The sequence below is a fragment of the Oryctolagus cuniculus genome, chromosome 4 (assembly GCF_964237555.1).
Source record: "Oryctolagus cuniculus chromosome 4, mOryCun1.1, whole genome shotgun sequence".
Taxonomy (NCBI): domain Eukaryota; kingdom Metazoa; phylum Chordata; class Mammalia; order Lagomorpha; family Leporidae; genus Oryctolagus; species Oryctolagus cuniculus.
The window spans coordinates 85,852,647-85,875,627 of NC_091435.1; the positions used below are offsets into that span (position 1 = coordinate 85,852,647).

Consider the following 22,981-nt stretch of genomic DNA (forward strand, 5'->3'; position numbering starts at 1 on the left):
TTTCGGGGCTGGCACTGTGGCATAGCAGGTTAAGCCACCTGCAGTGCCAGAATCCCATATGGGTGCTAATTTGAGTCCTGGCTGCTCTACTTCTAATATAGCTCTCTGTTAATGCACCTGGGAAAGCTGCAGAAGATGGCCCAAGTGCTAAGGTCCCTGCACTCCCATGGGAGACCCAGATGAAGCTCCTGGCTTCAACCTGACCCTGCCCTGGTCATTGCTGGCATTTGGGGAATGAACCAACAGAAGAAGGACATTCCACAACTCTGCCTTTCAAATAAATAAAATAAATATTTTTTTAAAAAAGAACAAATTTTCCAACAGGGTCCCAAGGGAAATGGAAGATTTATCTTAGAGGGTTCCAGGAAACTCTTTACGCATACAATATTCTGTAGAAGGATAGAGTCATGTTAGCACTTTATGCATGCGATGCTTTCACAAGAGTACAGGCTGATCAGGAAAAACACATATTTATATTATCAGTACTTGTTGCATTAAGCCCAGACCCAGGTGGGCATTCAAGGCTTGCATGGAATGACCATGATCTCTGTTTCCTGACATATCTCATTTCCCTTATCATCTTGAACATGGCTCTTGCCGGCAGTGGGGGTGATGGGCTTTAAGCAAGATCCTGTGTTTCCCCTTCCAATGGTTTGTTCAGTCCAAATGTTCTTTCTTTTGGCCGCACTCCCTCTTTGGGCACCAGAGTCAGCACCATTGAATTTCTTTCTGTTTACTTTCTAGATTTTTCTCAAATGCTTCCTTCACAAAGAGGCTTTCCTGATCATGTGAGTGCTGTATTCCACACAGGGCACATTGGATGTGTCAAATAAACCTGCGGAAGCTATGGTGTTTTAGTAACCAGGATCACGGATTGGGAGAGTTGCATCGCTAAGCCCATATAGTCACTCAGTCACTTGCTGCTTTAATGTGGGTGAGTTAGTTTTTCCTGCACCTGTGTTGCCTTTGCTACTGAATGGGGGTGGCCATGACAGTATCGACTGTATGCAATGCTGTGTGCAAACTGTTTAGATTCCCGCCTCTTGTGTGAAAACCCATGGTGATGTTCTCTCTGCTTTCCCACAGAATCTCACCCTGTTTCTAGATATGCGTAGACCAGCAGCACTGAGGGTGAGCCCTGCTCGTGAGTCATGCTGTCAGAGGTCAGACTTGGATGTTTCCCAGGAGAACTCCTGGGAAAAGTGAGGAAATCGTCCTTATTGCAGAGTGAGTCTCAGATCTGCGGGGCTACCTTGCGGCTGATGAGTTTCCATGGACGCTTGGCCCTTCTTTTAAGATGTTTTAATGACATTGGGGACTTAGCTCCTGTTCAAGGTGCCTAAATGTTGTTAACAGCATAATTGCATTCATTTGCTGGGATAAGTTTGTGTGCAGTTTCTCCTCTAACTGCACACTCGTCTGAATCCCACAATGGGTCAGGAGTTGCCAACTGCATTTGGGAGCCAGGCTGGCAGGAAAGAGGGCAGGTATTGCCAGGTACAGCTGGTAAAATGAAGCTATCTACCCTTATCTGCCCACTTCACATAGTTATACCCTCCAACCCCAGCTCTTAAGATGCAATTTGGAATCTTATTTTTCCTCCCTCTGTTAAATAAATATTTGAGTAGCCCTGCTGGCTAGGGTTATGAAATGTTCACTTATCTTTTTGAGGTATACTTTTTTATAAAAATATAAACTTTTATTTCCATATAGTTCACCCTTTGAAGGTGGGCAAGTCAGTGAATTTTAGTATTTCACAAAATTGTGAAGCCATCACTGATTCCAGATCATTTTCATTATCTTCCCTAAAAGCTCCATACTCCTTGTATTTTGACTTTGGGGTAAAATGTTAATTTTATTTTTATTTATTTGGTCAGATTGCTCTAGTAATTTTTGTCAACTCGCAGAGCTACATTTTTGTAATCAATATAATGAGTTTGCTTTGCTTACATATTTTTAGTTATATTTTACCATTTGCTCAAGGGTTTTTAAAGATATTTATTTATTTATTTACTTGAAAGGCAGAGTGACAGGAGGAGGAAGAGAAACAGACAGGGGCAGATTTTTGGTCCACAGTTCACTCCCCAAATGACTGTAACAGTCAAGTATGTGCTATGCCGAAGTCGGGAGCTGGAGCTCCATCCTGGTCTCCCATGTGGGTGACAGGGGTCCAAGTATTTGGGCTATCATCTACTGCCTTCCCAGGCTAATTAGCAGGACATTGGATCAGAAGCAGAGCAGCCAGGATGCGAACCAAACTGGTTTTCCAATATGGGATGCTGGTAGCACAAGCTGCTGCTTAACCTGCTGTGCCCTCGTGCCAGGCTCTGCTCAAGGTTTTCTACACACCATCCACAACCCCCCCCCCCCCCACTTAGTCTTGGTTTATTAGGGTTACTCAAGTGAGGCCGGGGGCATCTGAGCCAGTAGTTATCCTTAGCTTGAAGGAGACTAGACACTGTGAGGGTGAAAATAACTATTCCTAACTGAAAGCCTCCTGTTTGCTGGGCAGTATTCCTCAGAAAACTGGGGCAGTAGAGTCTATTATTATATATATATTACATGTGAGTAGGTAGAGGTTTAGGGAGTTTATGTAACTTTCCATGTCCCCAGGAAGCTGAACTAACACCTCATAGAGCCTGCATTTGAACCTGGGACCCCAGATTCAGAGCCCATGCCCTTAATCACCACACATGGCCACCAGCTGTCCAGTCGGGTGTTTAGTCTGATGTTACCAACAGCACCGTGCCATCTGCTTGTGCGAATCTCTTGTTCTGCTGCCTCGGCAGTCCTGCCAGATGTTGCCAGATGCAAAGGGCCAGCTCCTACAGGGTGGACAGTCACTGAGCAAGGCCAGTGCAGACAAGCAGCTGGAAGCCAGGTGTCCTTCCAAGTGTGTGTGCCTCTGCATTACATCGCGACCGCTAATAGCCTTTTTTCTCTTCTGACCCAGCTCTCCTAATAACACCCCACCTTCTGTCAGGCTTCAAGTCTCTACGGCAGCCCGAGGGAAGCAAACACGACTTGATTTATTCATGTAGTCCCTGTGCTCAAACAACGCTTATTGGGTAAATGTATGAATGAACAAAAAAGGAATCTTGCCTTACAGTCCCTTGAATGTTTTATTTCTAGATCTCCCTAAGAGTTTAGTTACCCACATTTCAAGAAAGGGAGACTTCCTGGAACAGCTTGGTTATACCTTTGTCTTTTCCTGTGTGTTTTTCCAAAAGGTAAACTTAATTCCACACAGATATTAAGTGGAATGTTCTTTGTATGTACAAGAAAATGTGATTGCAAAAATCTTTTGAAGGGGATTAGAGATCCTTTGTACCTTTTGGAAGCAAAATGAATGGAGGTACTATTAAAAACCCGAGAGGGATTGGGACTTTCGTTAATCAAATAAAATCTGCAGCTCAGCCAGCCTCCCCCACCCCAATTCCTTCCTGTGGGGAAGGCAGACCTGGGAGTTCCTGCACGGGCTCCTCCCTGGAAGGGTCCTGCCCACTCGGGATTGTCCTGCTGGCTTTGCAGTCAGATGTCCGATGCTGGCAGGCACCGGGCGGGCAATGAGTTCTTTGCCTGCAAGCTGGGCACAAAAGGACCGGCATGGGAGCAGCCTCCTTTGAGACAGCTGCGTTTGTCAAGGAGCAACCAGAAATTCCTGTGAGCTGGGGATGACTAGTGGGAGGAGTTCCGTGTGCCAAGTGCTGTCATTTGCTGAGAGGAGGTGTGTGCTCCAGGAGTGTCAACCTGAAGGATCATTAACTCTTTCCGTCAGCTGGGGAGCGGCGGTGGCTGGGCGCGCTCGTCCTGGCGGTGTGTGCTCAGCGAGGCCAGGCAGCAGCCGAGCAGGAACTTTTTCATGGGGGAGCAGTTTGAGAAGGGCCAGCATGCTTTGCTCAATGAAGGAGAAGAGAATGAGATGGTAAGACCCTAGCACACTCCCCTCTTCTCATTCCCCGGGCCTCTGACAGCACACACACGCACGCACACTCACATGCACACTCACACACGCTCTTACGCACTCCTCTGTGACTTGGCTCTGCTGGTACATGGGAAAAAGTAGTGTCCAAGACATCTCCCTGTCTCAGAAATGTTACCTCTGACGGCAGACGTTTGCTAGAATGAACTTACTGTGTTCATTTTTTATCAAGAATGCTTCCTTTGAAAATCAAACAGAAGGGGCACGAAGCTCAGTACGCCCTGCTGGTTGCCTCTTGGGCCTCTTAGGTATAGCAAGTTCTGTTTGAAACCTCGAGTCCTGTCAGCCATCCCTGACGAGGGGAGTGAGGAGCAGGGTGTTCTCTGATAGCAAGGAACAGAACATCAGCAGGGAAGCTGCAGCGCACCCGGTCTTTGACCTTCTCCTCTCGCACGTCTTGTTCACCGAGTCTGTTGGACAAGGAAGAAAATACCAACAACTACCTATACACTTGTCTGTTTAATTCTGGAGTTTTTATCCGTAGTTCCTGAGCTACAAAGATGTGCCACAGAAAACTTTCTCTTGTTGACTGGCTCCCTTATTTTGGATATGTTCCCCTCTTGGGAGCTGCGGGACAATGAAAGATAACTCTTAACGCTCTTGCTGAATTTCAAGCTATATTTCTCAATCACAATGTAATCAAGAGAGAGAAGTGTACGCTTGTGCTTAATAAGGTCTTTCTGCTAATTGTGTAAGCATAGTCTTTTATGCCAGTAATGATGTAATTAAAATGTTAAAATGGGATGCTCTCATTCTATAATAGCATTTTATCTGTCTGGAATTAATATATAAATAACAAACCTGAAAGATATTTCTTAAAATGTTTTTTTTTTCTTGGTTAATTGCTTTAGCCCTGACTATTACATTCTTTGTTCTAAAACTGGTCTTTCAAGTCTAATCTACTTACCTGTTCCTATAGCAACAGCATTTTTTTTGCACCTTCAAGAGTAGATCCCTTCCTCTATCAAAGATGAAAAAATCAGAAAGAAATGAAAGGCATCTTCATTCAGGTGACTTTCTTAGCCACGTCCTTATTTCTTTCAGATTTGACTGCCAACAATTGCCATTAGGTCCTACACAAACTTCTCCAGAAATTACTTTCTGGTTCTGCGTTAGAAATTTCCCTTATTTCTTCATAGAAGTACTTTCCTTACTCTTGATATGAAGCTGGACATTTTACACTCGTCTTGAATACCTTTCACCAGAAGGCAGCTGCTCCTTCTTCCTGTGATGTGTTTTGCCCCCCCCTTATCTAGAAACACATCACTTTTCTCCTAAATAGTCATTCTGCTCTTCAACAATGCATCATTCAAACATTACTAAGAAGCATCTACTTTCTCGCAGACATTCGTGCTTCTAGAGGCACTACTGCGCCTTCCCCAGCCTCCACGTTCCAACATGGCGATTTTGTTATGGCTGAACTTTGCAGCAGCACCACCAGAGGCGAGAGGATGTCAGCCTCGCTTTGTATGCAGTCAAAGCCCTGGTAGGCTTTGCTCTGTGAGGGCCTTTGCTCTGGCCAGGGACACTGTGTTTTCTGGTGAGGAGTCACTGGGCCAGCGTTCTCAGCAGAGGTGCAGCATTAGTATGCACTCTGGAGCTTCCCAGCCTGTTCCACTTGGGGAAACCTGGCCACCTGCCTGGTGCTGTGTCTGACAGTATGTCCCTCTTTCACTCACTCCTCCATCTCTCACCCGGAGCACCACCCTTCAAATAAGTATCAATATATCTTCAACATACCCTAGGCATTCTTATACTGATTTTTAGTTTGCAAACTATTTGCTTAGCCACTAGTTAATTTAGTTTTTGCCATAAATCTGTAAGAGAGGTGTTATGAGCCCCATTTTGAAGATGTAAAAACTGATGCCCAGAGAATTTATGGAGATTAAATCAGCTGGTAAATCCAGGAGCTGAGGCTCCACATAGATTCATTTAAGTTGGCAGCTCTTTGGTCTCTGGACTTGAACATAGCCCATTGATACCTTTTTCAGTTCTTCCCAAGGGCATATTCTTTAACAGGAGAACATACTTCCTCCCTTCATTAGACAAAGCTACGCAGAACATCTGATCTCCTTAGATTCTCCAGCATCTGTTCTGTTATGCGTGAGTTGTATTTCCTGAATGCATCAATCCCTTTGGCTTCTATATTAATCCCCTTAGAAGCCAAGATTGTCTAGAAATGTGTCACCCCAGTGTTTACAATGTCTTGTTTTGTACTATAGCTTGAGTTCGTGACTTTGCAAAACTCATTCCTCTGATTACAGAAATGACTGCAAATTTTAAGAGGAGATAACATTCTAGGGTTTATCCCCCATGTTAAGGAAAGAACAGGAGTTAGTTAGTCACAGGCCAAAAGATGCCTGGGATTATCTTTCATTCTAGAATAAAAGAAACAGCAATTAAGTAGTAACTCTAGGTGAACTGAAAGTTAAGTGTGAAATGAGACAGGAGCCACAGGAAGAAAGGATTTATTGGAAATTATCTTCAGAAAAGGTGTTCGTGGAAAGACCTCAAAGAAGAGACTCCCAGAGACTGCAAGGATGCACCAGAGGCCTGGCTCTTACTGGTCTGGGGCCAGCCGCATACCCAAGCCAGCCTCAGTTTTCTAATCTGTGAAAGTGTGGAACAGTGTCCTTCCTACCCTGCCTGGCTCACGGGGCTTGTAGGAGGAGCCACTGAGTCTATCTATGTGCAAGTGTTTTGAGAAACGTAAAATCTGGAGATGTGTGAGCTGCTATTGTGTAAACACAGGTAAGAGTATTAGGGGCCTTCGCAATTAACCAACTAAATGAATACTACTCCACTTAAATGAGGCCATCTCCTTTCATTCAATAATGGCAAGAGGAATACACACTTTTATCCTCTCTAGAGACTATTTACAAGTGGAAAGGAGCTGAGTCACCTTATTGCCTTGCAGTGCTTACTTTAGGAAAACACCTGTCTAGGGACTCAAGTTTCTTTATTTGTAAAGTGAGAGTATCTCTAGGAGCTCAAATCCCTTTGACTTCTGCTATAACCTATTTTTACTTTGAAATATCTTGGGAACATTGAGTGTTCATTTCCTTATACCATGACTGAGCTATGATAGCATGGATTCATTGGTTCAAACAATGCCCTACAGAAACCAGAATCTATCTATCTTTCTTTCTTTCTTTCTTTCTTTCTTTCTTTCTTTCTTTCTTTCTTTCTTTCTTTCTTTCTTGACAGGCAGAGTGGACAGTGAGAGAGAGAGACAGAGAGAAAGGTCTTCCTTTGCCGTTGGTTCACCCTCCAATGGCCGCCGTGGCCGGCGCGCTGCAGCCGGCACACCGTGCTGATCCGATGGCAGGGGCCAGGTACTTCTCCTGGTCTCCCATGCGGGTGCAGGGCCCAAGGACTTGGGCCATCCTCCACCGCACTCCCTGGCCACAGCAGAGAGCTGGCCTGGAAGAGGGGCAACTGGGACAGAATCCGGCGCCCCGACCGGGACTAGAACCCGGTGTGCCGGCGCTGCAAGGTGGAGGATTAGCCTAGTGAGCCGCCAAGCCAGCCAGAATCTTTCTGAGGAAGCATTTTGTAGCAAGTGAGACTTTTTTAAAAAAGAAATTTTAAATTTATTTGAAAGGCAGAGTTATAGAGAGAAAGAGAGAGACAGAAAGATCTTCCATCTGCTGGTTTACTCCCCAAATAGCTGCAATGGCCAGATCTGGGCCAGGCTGAAGCCAGGAGCCAGGAACTTCTTCTAGGTCTCCTAGGTGAATACAGAAGCCTAAACACTAGGGACATCTTCTGATGCTCTCTCAGGCACATTAGCAGGGAGCTGCTTTGGAGGTGGAGCAGCCAGGACATGAACTGACATCCATAAACTGCTATGCCATGACACCAGGCCCATGAGACTTCTTTTGAAAATAATGTTTCCTTATTTTTTGTTTGTCTTTCCTAGGTTTTAGCAAATAAGAGAAAAATAAAAAACCTTGAGTTTTTTTCTGGTTATAAATATAACACTTATTTATTGTCAAAATATTGAATTGATAAAAAGAGACTAAAGAAGGAAGTAAATATGATACATGAGTATATACTTGGATATATATGATCAATATGCTCATATTGGTGACTTTTTTTCCCAGACTTATAAAACATATGTGAATTAAATTCACCACTTTCTAGTTATTTTGCTACATGGAGTTATATATTGCATCTGTATTATATAAATACTATATAATAGCATAGCTATACATCTCTTCCCATTATTACTCATTGATATCACATTAATAGCTTGAAATGAATATGTTGGGAGTATTTATCCTGCAGAATTCTGTAAATACTATAGCAGGACTTCCATCCTTCATCACCAGATGGCAAGTTGCTAAATATTTACCAGCACATGACTGAATATACTATTTCCCCATCATTTCTTTTTCCCCCATACATATCAAAATATAATTTGGTCATCATCTATCTTTTCACATCAGGCATCATTGCAAAACATAATCAAACCATCTCAGCATACTTTTTTTTTTAGATTTATTTATTTATTTGAAAGGTAGAGTTACAGGGAGGCAGAGGTGGAGAGAGAGAGAGATCTTCCATCCGTTGGTTTACTCCCCAAATGGCTGCAACAGCTGGAGCTGTGCCGGTCCAAAGCCAGAAGCCAGGAACTTCTTCCAGGTCTCCCATGTGGGTGCAGGGGCCCAAGGACTTGGGCCATCTTCCACTGTTTTCCCAGGCCGAAGCAGAGAGCTGGATAGGAAGTGGAGCTGCTGGAACTAGAATCAGCTCCCATATGGGATGCCTGCACTGGCTACACCACAGTGCCTGTCCCCACAACATAAATTATCTTAAAAATGCATACACATACAAATAGGTATTTTTTAAACAAAAAATGGAGTTATTCTATATGTACTTTTTTGAAGCTACCCTTTTTACTGCGTCTGAAATTGTACTGTGGATATATTTTCCTTTCGATAATTACAGTGCTGTGTAAGCGTTTCAGTGTTTTAATTTGTAGCTGGGTGAATTGTGTTGTGTTAAGTAAATCTCTCAGGTTGCACATTCATGTTGTTTCTAATTTAAGCAAATCTCCCAAATTGTACATTTCTGTTATTTCTAATTATTTTTATGTTAAACAACTTCGTATATGTATTTTCACAAATTTATCAGATTATTTCCTTGGGATAAAGACCTAGAGAAAGCATTCTGCATCAAAGGAGATGTGCACCTTAAATTTTGATTGATAGGCCGGCGCCGTGGCTCAATAGGCTAATCCTCCACCTTGCAGCGCCGGCACACCGGGTTCTAGTCCCGGTTGGGGCGCCGGATTCTGTCCCAGTTGCCCCTCTTCCAGGCCAGCTCTCTGCTATGGCCAGGGAGTGCAGTGGAGGATGGCCCAGGTGCTTGGGCCCTGCACCCCATGGGAGACCAGGAAAAGCACCTGGATCCTGGCTCCTGCCATTGGATCAGCGCGGTGCGCCGGCTGCAGCGGCGGCCATTGGAGGGTGAACCAACGGCAAAGGAAGACCTTTCTCTCTCTGACTCTCTCTCTCACTGTCCACTCTGCCTGTCAAAAATTAAAAAAAAAAATTTTTGATTGATACATACTTCTCAATTGTGTTCTAAATGGTTGTGATTTTAACAATTTATACTCTGAGCAGAAATTCTTCCTGAGAACGTTTTTCTTTCTCTATACTTGCCAACACTGAACATTCTCAATCTTTTTAGCTTCAGTTCATCTGGTATGTGAAAATGATATTTCATGATTATACTATTTTTGTGTTTCCTTGATTTGAGGTTGAATGCAATTTAATATGTGTATTTGGCATTGGTTTTTTTTTTTTTTTTTCCACTAGACTCTCTCAGTTTCATCACAGATGCTATCCTAATCGGTATTATGTTAAAAATTTAAACTCTCACTTTTAAGGAGTAGATTGTGACTCATTTCTCTCTGCTTTGGCATGATACATGGTGCAAAGATATAGATGACATCTAAATAGAATATTCTTGTTGTACTTGGGTGTGTATTCACAAGATGGTAGTGGGGGAACCATGAGGAAATAATATTATTTCAGTTGAGCATAAATATTTAACATATTAATTTATGCTAAATACAAGGTTGCTGAAACCTAGTAAATGTTAAAGAGAAAGAGAAATGCATTTTGAACTTCTGTGTCATTTCTGAGAAACTAGCAAGAAGTCGGTGCTGCCACCCTAAAACCACGTGATGTGGCAGCAGAGTGGTGTGTGGTCTTTGTCACACTGGAAATCCTGTTGCGCCCTCAGCACGAGTGTGGGCCATTTGTCTTCACCATTACTTTGGGCCACTTTGATGGCTAATGCTGGTCTTTTCTTCTCTAGCACCCTGAGCAGAAGCACCTCCCCCATCTCAGTAGCCACTCACTTAGTATGCTCCTTGAGCTCCTTTGAGTTGGTTGCCAATGTGAACTAGTGAGTCACAGACCTCATAGTGGAGGGATTGTGTTCAGGCTGAGACATTCTGTCAGTTGAGTGTTCAGGAAGCTGGGACACTGGCCAAATCCAATGTCTTTATTCTCGATTCATTGCTGCAGAACTCCCGTGAAGTCAGCTCATCTTTGATATAAACTCTTGAGGAGTGAGTTTGAATTGGTTCCACATGACAGGGACCCTGCTCAATTCCCCTTTCCGAGGCCTCCCCTTTCCCTTTCCCTTTCCCTCTACCTCTATTACTTAGCACAATACCTGGAACAAGCAAGGAAAATGATAGTGTAATTGCAAGTCCCATTAACCTGCAATTTGACATTCTGAGAAGAATAAGGAGAAAACAGGGTTCAAACAGGAACAGTCTAATTTAAAGAGAAAGCTAGACAATTTTATGCTATTTACTTGGAATGGTCAATAATCTCATTAATTTGTTAGTTGGCTCTTGTCTCTACCAAACATAAGCAAAGCTTATTCTGCAGTTAATTAGCCAGACTACACTATTTTTCTGTTAGGTACTTCATTCTATCCTTTCATCCATCCATGTATGAACTCAACCAATATTTAAGAAACCTCTCTGCTCTGTGCCAGGTATCCTCTGTGCTAATCCAGGAGGATTTTGAGTGAATAACAAACAGCTTCTGTTTTCAAGAAGCTCACAGTTGAGTGGGCAAGATAGGGTACATAATTTGCGGGGCCTAGTGCAACATGAAAATGAGGTGCCCCTTATTCAACAATCATTAAGAATGTCAGGATAACATTAGCAGAGCATTAAACTGAGTGTCAGCCCTTCCAGGAGTAGGGCCTGGTGTGACTGTGTAGGCTATGTGGTCAAGAAGCTGACCACACAAGTCAGGGAGCCCATGGTGCAAACATGAAAACGAGATGTAGTAAATGTCATTGTGGGAGTTGTGTGTACAGAGCTGTGTAGACAGTACAAGCACTTCAGTCCAAGAAAACTTCAAGGGAAAAGGTGACATTTAATTTATCTGGAGAAATATGTAGGGTTGTGAAGCACTTCTTGAGATCTGCAAATGAGTATGCATTTCATCCTTCCCAGAGATCCCCAAACATTGGCTATGAGATGCCGATACTAGAAACAAGTAGGGCATATAAAGAATTGATTCTTAGACACTTGTATCAGACCCACAAATTAGAATCTTTGATGGTGAAGTTAGACTTAAGCAGTTGTGATGAAAGCCTTGCTGACACAATGTGGAAGCCACCAGAATATTTGGAACAGAATGAAAGATTTGCCACGCCGTGTTACATCATCAAGTGAGGAAGTTGATTGGAGGAAGAGAGACCAGTGAGGAGGTGTTTGAAAGGGCCCAGGTGAGAGGATAATGACTAAACTATAGCCCTGTCAGAGAGGAAGATGAGTAGAGTTTGGATAGGAGAGATATTTAGAAGTTAAAATTTAAAAGTCTTCATAATCCAGGCCTGGTGCTGTGGTGTGGGAGGTTAAGCCTCCACCTGTAGCACCAGCATCCCATATGGACACTGGTTCATGTCCTGGCTGCTCCATTTCTGATCCAGCTTCTTACTAATGCACCTGGGAAAGCAGCTAAGTAAATGGAAGACTATTTGTTAAAACCTTGCCTTCAACAGTGGTCTACCTTCTCTTGGTTTTGCTGAGTTCTGAATGTTCTATTTAACTTGTTAATGGCAGAAAAATCAGCAGGGTATCCTTGAAACAAACACAATATTAGGAGGCTGGAGACAAGCATTGTGGTGTTGGCTCTGTCAGTATTTATTCTTGCCTCAATCCAAGGTCACCTCTCCTTATCTATGTATGGAGATAATAATACTGTCTTACTGGTTTGAGGCATATCTCAATGTAGATGATTTCTTGAGGTCCTTTTTCACTCCTTGAGATCATCTCTGACTTTTTTTTTTGACAGGCAGTTAGACAGTGAGAGCGAGAGAGACAAAGGTCTTCCTTTTTCCATTGGTTCACCCCCCCAAATGGCTGCCACGGCCAGTGCGCTGCAGCTGGCACGCTGCACTGATCCGAAGCCAGGAGCCAGCTGCTTCTTCCTGGTTTCCCATGCAGGTGCAGGGCCCAAGTACTTGGGCCATCCTCCACTGCCTTCCCAGACCACAGCAGAGAGCTGGCCTGGAAGAGGAGCAACTGGGACAGAATCCGGCGCCCCAACTGGGACTAGAACCCGGGGTGCTGGTGCCACAGGCAGAGGATTAGCTTAGTGAGCTGTGGCGCCGGCCAATTTCTGACTTCGTTAGGTCCTTTCCAATACACACACACACACACACAGAGGATTTTTAAATACTTAAAACAGGTTCATAAAATCCCCATGTAATACCTTAAAAATTTAAATGATACTCTTGATTTTTATGGAAGCATTGTGAGATTCTTTTTAGTCAAGGAAAGGAAAACATATATGGGGCCGGCGCAGTGGCTCAATAGGCTAATCCTCCACCTAGCGGCGCTGGCACACGGGTTTCTAGTCCCGGTCGGGGCGCCGGATTCTGGCCTAGTTGCCCCCCTTCCAAGGCCAGCTCTCTGCTGTGGCCAGGGAGTGCAGTGGAGGATGGCCCAAGTGCTTGGGCCCTGCACCCCATGGGAGACCAGAAGCACCTGGCTCCTGTCATCAGATCAGCGTGGTGCGCCAGCCACAGCATGCCAGCTGTGTCGGCCATTGGAGGGTGAACCAACGGCAAAAAGGAAGACCTTTCTCTCTCTCTCTCTCTCTCTCTCTCTCTCTCTCTCTCTCTCTATCCACTCTGCCTGTCAAAAAAAAAAAAAAAAAAAAAAAAAAAAGAAAAGAAAAGAAAAGATATATGGAGACCTGGTAAGAAGTGGACCTAGAAATTTCTGACAGTTGCGGTGTGAATTACTTATGAAAGAAGGAATGAGTAACTCCCTGGTGGAAGATTTACTGGTGGTGAACCTCATAGGGTCTTCAGACTCACAGAAGACAGAGACCAGGGACTTGTCCTTTATAGTGATTGGTGCTTTGGAGACCTGTTCAGAGCAGACTCATTCCTAAGTGCCAGTTTCAAGGCTCTGTGATGACTAGCCAGAGCAGTGCCACCCACCTAAATGACCCACCGCTATTTCCAAATGCCAGGCATAAAACCCTTGGTGGGTGCTTGAAACCACAGCCTGGCTAGGACTGAAGGACAGCTGGGAACACGACCTTCTCAACTCCACCCACAGCCAAAGGCTACTCTTAGGGACAAGGAACACAGCTGTGTGCTCAACACTCCTCTGAAAAAGGACAAGGAGGAAGTCCAACTGCCCTGCAAACTTTGCAGAGAAATGTTATGCACCCCAGGCAAGGACACTCTCTGATTTCAGTAGGTGCTCACTCGAGGCTCTCCTTGAGACTGTGACCACTTTAGTGTCAAGAATCTATTATTATTTGGGGATTTCAAAAGTCTGGTACTCAAGTCTGAGTCAGTACCTAGAAGATGGTTTTCTGAGGAATGATTGGTATTGTGAGGCCAGTTCCAAAACAAATGGGCCCATTTGGAATCCAGTTTGGGTAGAGAGGTTCAGAAGTTTAAACATTAGTGGTAACTTCTATCTGCTCTCTAATGGACAAATAAGGTGGATTTTCATGGCACCACTTACTGTAATCTTTGTTCTCCTTTAGCTTGGAAACAAGTGTATTAAGTATTTTTCATCCGATTCCAGGGGACAATTTCTCACTTTTCATTAGGTTTGATCCCCAAATGTCGTACTCTTGTTCTTTCCAGAGTTTATTGTGTACATTTTTTTAAAAAGACTTATTTATTTATTTGGAAGTCAGAGTTATAGATGAGAGATCTTCCATCCTCTGGTTTACTTCTCAAACCACTGCAGCAGTTGGGGTGGGGCCAGGCTGAAGCCAGGAACAAGGAACTTCTTCCAGGGGCCCACGTGCTTTGGGGCATCCTCTGCTGCTTTCCCAGGTGCATTAGCAGGGAGATGGATCAGAAATGGTGCAGCTGAGACTCTAACCAATACCCATATGGGATACTGCCTTTGCAGGTGGCAGCTTTACCCATGATGCCACAGCACTGGCCCTTCTTGCAGACTTTTTTAATCAGCAGTGTGTCTTCACCCTGGCACCTGGCCATCAGTATCCCCCTCTGCCTTTAGAACCTATCTCAAATCTGGTTCCCTTCATCAAGCCATCTGGGAACACTTTAATCACACTTTAACTTTTTTTTATCTGAGATAGGTTTGAATTTCAATGATTGTGATTTTCAGTAAGCTTTGTATAAGAGTTTTGTTTTTATTCTCTCTCAAAAGAATGTGAGTTATGATTTATGAGAACTGTGTTTTATCTCGTCTGTATCTTACTTGTCACATTGAATTTACTTGGTACATATTTGGTAAGGTGAATTGAAGATGTTTGTGCATGTATTACAAGAGTTTCTTTTCTGACTCAGGTGGGTTGTTAATTCTAGTTTTATGGAAGGCATTGAGAAACTGCATCATCTTCTCAAATCGGGCATCTAAGACACAGTCAAAACTGAACTTGTGCCCAGCCTGGTCGATGCCAAAGCTCCTACTCTTTTTCCCCCCCTTAAAGGCTTATTTATTTATTTATTTGACAGAGAGGAGGGGAAACACACACACACACACAGAAATCTTCCATTCTCTGATACACTTCCTAAATGGTCACATTGGCCATGGCTGGGCCCTGCAGGAGTCAGCAGCTTGGAACTTCAGGTGTCAGGGGCCCAAGAACTTGGGTCATCTTCCACTGCTCTCCTAGGCACATTAGCAGGGAGCCGGATTGGAAGTGGAGCACCTGGGTCTCAAACTGGTGTTCATATGGGATACCATTGTTGTAGGCGGCAGCTTAACCCTTTGTACCACAATGTGGTCTCAAAGCTCCTTCTTTTTTTTTTTTTTTTTTTAAGATTTATTTATTAGGCCGGCGCCGCGGCTCACTAGGCTAATCCTCCGCCTTGCAGCGCCGGCACACCGGGTTCTAGTCCCGGCCGGGGCGCCGGATTCTGTCCCAGTTGCCCCTCTTCCAGGCCAGCTCTCTGCTGTGGCCAGGGAGTGTAGTGGAGGATGGCCCAAGTGCTTGGGCCCTGCACCCCATGGGAGACCAGGAGAAGCCCCTGGCTCCTGCCATCGGATCAGCGTGGTGCGCTGGCTGCAGCGTGCCGGCCACCGCGGCCATTGGAGGGTGAACCAACAGCAAAGGAAGACCTTTCTCTCTGTCTCTCTCTCTCTTTTTTTTTTTTTTTTTTTTTGATTTTTTTCTTTTTAAAAGATTTATTTATTTATTATTATTTATTTGTTTTTTTTTTAAACTTTTATTTAATGAATATAAATTTTCAAAGTACAGCTGAGGGATTACAATGGCTTCCCCCCCATAACGTCCCTCCCACCCGCAACCCTCCCCTTTCCCACTCCCTCTCCCCTTCCATTCACATCAAGATTCATTTTCGATTCTCTTTATATACAGAAGATCAGTTTAGCATACATTAAGTAAAGATTTCAACAGTTTGCTCCCACACAGAAACATAAAGTGAAAAATACTGTTTGAGTACTAGTTATAGCATTAAATCTCAATGTACAGCACACTAAGGACAAAGATCCTACATGAGGAGTAAGTGCACAGTGACTCGTGTTGTTGACTTAACAAATTGACACTCTTGTTTATGGCCTCAGTAATCACCCTAGGCTCTTGTCATGAGCTGCCAAGGCTGTGGAAGCCCCCTGAGTTCACTGACTCTGATCATATTTAGACAAGGCCATGGTCAAAGTGGAAGTTCTCTCCTCCCTTCAGAGAAAGGTACCTCCTTCTTTGATGTCTGTCTCTCTCTCTCACTGTCCACTCTGCCTGTCAAAAAAAAAAAAGATTTATTTATTTATTTGAAAGACAGAATTACAGAGAGGCAGGGGCTGGTGGGGGGCAGAGATCTTCCGTCTGCTGGTTCACTTCCTAGATGGCCACAAAGGCCGGAGCTGCGCCGATCTGAAGCCAGGAACCAGGAGCCAGGAGCTTCTTCTGGGTCTCCTACGCAGGTTCAGGGGCCCACAGACTTGGGCCATCTTCTACTGCTTTCCCAGGCCACAGCAGAGCAGCTGGGACTTGAACAGCACCCATATGCGATGCCAGCACTGCAGGCGGCGGCTTTACCCGCTACACCACAGCCCCGGTCTCCTAAAGCCCCTTCTCTTAGGTCTCCAAAGTCTTCCATTGTTCTGCTTTCCCTGTAGCCTATTACTATACTACTACATATGCCCAAGACAGTGGTCTTTGTTTAGCAGCTATTTTAAACTTTTGGCCCACTTTAAGCTTGTAAGAAGCTAAACACCCAGGAATCTCTTTATAGAAGTCATAGGTCCCTGATCTTTTAGGCAATGAAGTGAATAGGAACACAGGGCCGAATCAGCTCACCTGGATACCCCTTCAATATTCAGCCATATGTGCATGGTTGCATCACAGAAGTGGTCTCTTCACACTCCTGTCTGTCCCTTAGAGCTAGCCTCTGGGCTGTTCAGTGCCAGGCTGATTGTAATGGTGGAAGAGGTAATTTGTTGCCCTTGTCCAAGCTCCAGTCTTAGTATCAGGCAGTCCCCTTTGTGTCTTGGTTTCAGGGAGTGGTGCTTTGTCAATATTCCTGTTCATCCTCTCTGTGGCAGCCAAGTCTGTCTTACATCTGTAGTTGGTCCTATATAGGAGTTTCTTGCCCCTCTTATAGCTATTACATGGGTTTGATTTTAGTGTACCATCCTGATTTCAGAATGGGGAGTGGTGGAGGGGTTTTGCTCTGTCCTTCATACAGTGGATTTTTGCTTGTATCCTGGGAGAGAATTTCCTACTTTGAAATAACTGATCATTATAGCAGCAGCTGAAATAATAGAAAAAAAAGAGTCTGAAGAATGGAGAGGAAATTTGAGCCTGTCCTTGGAGCCTGTGGTTGCCCCTTCACACCTGCCAAGGGACACTCATCAAGAGTCCTTTTGTACCTCCAGTGTTTCTCATTAGCACCAGATGATGCCTGGGGCAATGGGGCTCTGCCTGAGAGAGGACTTGAGATATTACAAACTGAAACTGTAGCCCACACCTTAGCCTTTAAGAATTTGTTAAAATTTTAGCTGATTTATTCTTATCTGCTTGCAAGACAGGCATTGCTTTCTCCTGAAATCTATGGAGGTGAAAACATTGCTTTACATTGTTTCTTCAGGAATGGACTTGTCCTTCTTTGCAATTTGGTTTACTTGATTAACTTGAAGGCTCAATATCAGATGGGCTCAAGAAAATGTATGACTTTGAGGGTTATCTATTTTTTATTTTTTCTTTCTTGTCATTAGGGTGGTTCTGATATCCTTTATAGCATTCTACATTCAGAAGCAATGGTCCTGAGGCAGAACGTTGAAAATCATGTGGATCATGTGTTAATCATTGTCCTAACTAGTTGGGTAACACTGGTTATCAAAAGAATACACAAGATTAATCTAGCAAGACTGGTTCAGTGATACTTATTGTTGGTGATTTCTGCATTCTTTATGTGCCTACTAGTCTTAGACTTATGTCCAGGATAGCTTTTCTCCAGGGATTTATGTTAAATTCATAAAGAATAATCTGTTTAAATGGTATGATATCACATTTTATTTGTTGCCTAACCTGGGCACACTTCAGCTGTTAAATGAATGAAATCACAGGCATATGCTTTTGATTCTTATTATGAATTTTGTCCCTGTATTTCTTTTATATACAGTGGCTACATAAGTCATGTAACTGACATACAATTATCTGATTTTCACCTAAGATTCTTATTTTTCGTTTTCTATCCCCGCTTCCTTGTTCAGTGCCTAGCCTTTAGTAACTTTTATATTACTCCTATTATCACAAGAGACTGAAATTCAACTAAAGTTGTTTTAGGCAAATCAAAGTCAATTTGTTGACTCATCAGTTGAAAAACCCAAGTATCATTCTAGCTGTAGGCATAGGTTAATCCAGTAACAAAAAAGGATGCATTAATGCTACCTTTCTCCCTATGTAGTGGATCGACTTTCTACCATGCTGATTTTATTCTCAGATGTCACATCGGACTTTCTGATAATCCTAGAATTACGTATCCTCAGGTAGCACTACAGTGAAGGAGGGTAGGGTGGACTTGCCTTTTTTCTAATAGAATCAGTGGAATAATCATTTATTCTCACTGGATCTGATTGGGTAATTTTGCTCTTTAAACTCACTAGTGTGACCATGCAGTCACATGTCCACTCTTGGGGTTGCAGTCAGAGTCAACTTTCATGAAGCACATCGGCTAAGAATGATGAAGGATGTGGCTAACCAGAGGAAAATCACAGCCTTGAATATGGTCACCTGGAGTAAGAAAAATTCGATTGAGTAGTCTGAACACAAAACTCAAATGGAGAAACAAATCAACGGAACTCTCAGTCTGATAGTCCATAAACAATGAGTTAACTGAACTGAACAAATAGTGTTCAAAATGGTAAGGTCCTCCAGAGTGATTTTTCTGTGCTATAGAGAATATAAAAATCAGAAATTTCCTATTGGTATTTTGGACATCTCTGAGTGTATAGGAAAAAAGCTCTTCAAAAATGCATTATTTATTTTTCTGATTTCAAAAGTGAAACATGTGCAATGATTAAAGTATATAAGGTACAGAAAATAAGAATGTAAAAGAACCACAATGATGCAATCACTGAAGTGAAACATATCATTCATATATTGTTTGATGTATTTATTTTCCAGTCTTGTACCTCTTTTTTGATTAAATTTGAAGTAATACTTCATAAGTTTATATTGTTTCTCCTCATTCAATATTATTAGATACATATTTTGCCTTGCTATTAGTTAATAAAATTATTTTAACAGCTATAAATAGAATTTAATGACTGCATTTTTGCTCATAGACTGTTTTCTGGGTACTACTATGAGTGATATTGCAGTGAAACCTCTCTGTGTTTTGTGTAAGTTAGAGAAATTTTTTAAAAAAGACAGAGTTGTCTTAGTGGTCTACATCATATCCTTTGGGAGTTTGCACATTTACAAGCATCATTCAGCTTTCAACACCCCACTTGAGAGCAGAGACAAGACTAAGGCAGAATTCACTTCCTCCTTAATGGTTCAGTTGCCATGGATGGGTTTATTTTTGATACTCAGAAAATGCCATGTTTGCCATTCACCATCCCAGAAGAAGTGGGAAGAGGGATTGTGTGATAGGAAGTTGTGAAGTTTCTCTGTAATTCAAGATTTTTTTTTCCAAGCATAAGGCATTATGTTCATATACAGCTTTCACTTTGACCACACAAGAACATTTTGTAGAGGTGAAAGGGACTCAAATCAACTGGGAGCTGTCATGTTCCATTTCAGACATTTCCCACATTAACTTCCTCTTGCTGTTGCTATCCTAGGAAGAATAAATTAAAGCTAGAATTCCCACCATGTTGGGATTAAATTCTCTCCTCTGTGGTCACAGTTGTAGTACTTATTCTTTACAAAAGGCTTGATTGTCAGCCTTTTAGGAAGAGGAACCCAACCATCTTTCTTCTAACCTTGTGTAAGCAAGGCCTCAACGTTTTCCCTGCCTGCTTTTGCAGCAGAGCTGAGAAGTGAGAGACTGGCATGGCTCACAAAACTGAGATCTTCTAGTTAGTACTTTATAGAAAACATTTGTCGATTCCTCCTCGTTTCCTTTCTAGTCTCATTCTATCATCATTATTATTTAAGTTCCTAACCTTCTTTTATTGCCCTAATAACTTGTTACTTGTTAGGAGTGTCCACGTAGTTCCATCCTCATGTGCTGAGTTGGCAGAGTGCTGAAAGGATGTGGGCTGGGCTGAGTGGTGTTGAAGGATTTGCACAGGCTGTCAGAAAAGTCGATAGCTATTTGCAGGCTGCCAGGGCTCTTTTTGTAAACTTGGATTCTCCCACTATTCATTTTGGGTAAGGAACTCCCCATGCCTGATGCATACTACTGATGCACACAGCACAATTCCCTAGAGGTCGATCCAGGGTGTTGTGTGTAGTAACTTGTTTCCTTTATACTGCCCAGGAAGAGTTACGGTTTAACCAGTCACTCACTGAGGGACGTTTTCAGTTGTTTCCAGGTGGGGTTTGCAGATGGTTTCTTCCTTTCCATGGATTTTCTTCTCCTCATTTCAACAGGCTCCTTCACTGAACCAATATTTTTCATTTTGATGAAACCAGTTTATCAGTTAATCCTTTATGGCTAGTACTTTTGTTGCCTTTTGAGACTCAGATATATGTTTTTTTGACAGACAAAGTTAGACAGTGAGAGAAAGAGACAGTGAGAAAGGTCTTCCTTTTCCATTGGTTCACCTCCCAAATGGCTGCTGCGGCCAGCGCGCTGCGCCGATCCGAAGCCAGGAGCCAGGTGCATCCTCCAGGTCTCCCACACGGGTGCAGGGCCCAAGCACTTGGGCCATCCTCCACTGCACTCCCGGGCCACAGCAGAAAGCTAGACTGGAAGAGGAGCAACTGGGACAGACTCTGGCGCCCCGACTGGGACTAGAACCCGGGGTGCTGGCGCCACAGGCAGAGGATTAGCCTAGTGAGCCACGGTGTCAGCCAAGACTCAGATATATTTGAATCTAAGAACTCTTTGCCTAATCTTGGATCCCAAGATACTTGCCAATTTTTTTTTCTTAAAGTTTTATGTTTTACATATAAGTGTGCCATCCACTATGGGCTAATTTTTGTGTAAGGTGTGAGACTTAGCTTGAAATTCTTTTCTTTGGGAGGGGAGGAGGAGGCGTGTGGCTGATATCCAATTACTTGAGCATGGGTTGGTTGAAAAGATGATTTTCACTCCACTGAATTGCTTTTGTACATGTGTCAAAAATCAACCAGGCATATCCATGTAAGCCAATTTATTCATTTTCTGTTCATTCCATTGATCAATGTATCAATGCCAGTCTTAATTACGGTAGCTAATAATAAGTCTTGATGGGTTGATTGCTACCAGTTCATTCTTATTTTTTAAAATTGTTTTAGCTATGAATTGTAATTCATTGACTTTACATATATTTTAAAATTATTTGTTTATCTATAATAAATTTTGGGATTTTCATAGTTATTATATCAAATCTGTACATCAGTTTGAAAAAAAGTTAAAATGTTTACAAACCATGAACATGGTGTATCTCTCCATTTATTTAGATCTTCTTTGGTTTCTTTCATTAGTACTTTATGGTTTTCAGCATACAATTCATGTATATATTAGATTTACACCTATTTGAATGTCTTTGGGTAATTGTAAATAGTCTTTGATTTAAAAATTGTGTGTTTTTTTAAAATTACTTATCCACTTGAGAGGTAGGGAGACAAAGAGAAAGCTCCCATCTGCTGGTTCACTTCCCAAATGCTCAGAATGGCTGGGGCTGGTAACTTCATCATGGTTTCCTGCTTGGGTGGCAGGAGCCCAGTTTCTTGAGTCATCACCATTGCTTTCCAGGGTCCATGTTAGTGGGATGTTAGATCAGGAGCGAGAGCCAGAACTGAACCTGTGTGGGACAAAGCTATCTCAACCACCAGGCCAAATGCCTGCCCCTAGTCATATTTACGTGATTTATTTTTATTTGTTTGAAAGGCAGAATTGAAAGAGAGAGAGGGAGGGAAGAAGGGAGAGAGAGAGAGAGAGAGAGAAATCTTCCATTCAGTGGTTTACTCCCAAATGGCTGTAACGGCCGGGACTGGGCCAGTCTGAAGGCAAGATCCAGGAGCTTCCTCTGGGTCTCCCACATGGGTACAGGACTGAACTGAAGCACTTAGGCCAGCATCTGCTGCTTTCCCAGGCATATTAGCAGAGAGATGGATGGGAAGTGGGGTAGCCGGGACAGGAACTGGCTCTCATATAGGATGCTAGCATTATAGGTAATGGCTTAACGTGCTAAGTCATGATGTCAGCCCCTATATTTTTAATTTAAGTGTATCTATCATATATATATATTTCAGTATCAGGAAATAGAAATACAATTACTTTTTAAAGGTTATGTTGTATCCTGTGAGCTTGTTGAACTCATTTATTAGTCTAGGAGATTTTTAATAGACTTCTTGGGATTTTTTAACATAGAAATCATATGTGCAAATAGGAACAGTTTTATTTCTGTATATCTTTTATTTCCTCTTCTTTAAAAGATGTATTTATTTGTTTGAAGGACAGAGTTACATAGAGAGAGAGAGAGGGAGAGACAGAGAGAGATCTTCCATCTGCTGTTTCACTCTCCAACTGGCCGCAACAGCTAGTGCTGAGCCACACTGAAGCTGGGAGCCAGGAACTTCTTCCAGGTCTTCCACGTGGGTGGCAGGTGTCCAAGCCCTTGGGCCATGTTCTGCTTTCTCAGGCTCATTAACATGGAGTTGGATTGGAAGTGGAGCAACTGAGACTCAAACAGGTGCCCATATGAAATGCTGGCATCTTAGGCAGATGCCACAATGCCAACCCCTATTTCTTCTTCTTGTCTAGCTACAAATTCTAGTACAAGGTTGAATAAGAGCAGTGAAAATGATACCTTTGTATTATTCCTGATCTCATGGGGGAATATATTCAATTTATCACCCATAAATATATTAGCTATAGATTTTTAATCATACT

General features: G+C 42.9%; 1 protein-coding gene across 5 annotated transcripts in view; it reads left to right on the forward strand.

Annotated features, from left to right (window-relative positions):
• Positions 1 to 22,981, forward strand: part of ATP13A4 (ATPase 13A4) — a 182,925-nt gene that overhangs the window by 27,641 nt on the left and 132,303 nt on the right. For 3 of the 5 annotated variants that reach the window (XM_070072346.1, XM_070072347.1, XM_070072348.1), the window contains 3 exons: positions 745 to 934; positions 1,087 to 1,227; positions 3,133 to 3,230. In XM_070072346.1, the coding sequence (XP_069928447.1) occupies positions 1,152 to 1,227; positions 3,133 to 3,230 (174 nt within the window). In that variant the 5' untranslated portion in view covers positions 745 to 934; positions 1,087 to 1,151. Of the gene's footprint in view, positions 1 to 744; positions 935 to 1,086; positions 1,228 to 3,132; positions 3,231 to 3,449; positions 3,926 to 22,981 lie in introns of those variants that run through there. The other 2 variants (XM_070072350.1, XM_070072349.1) reach the window with 2 other exon arrangements.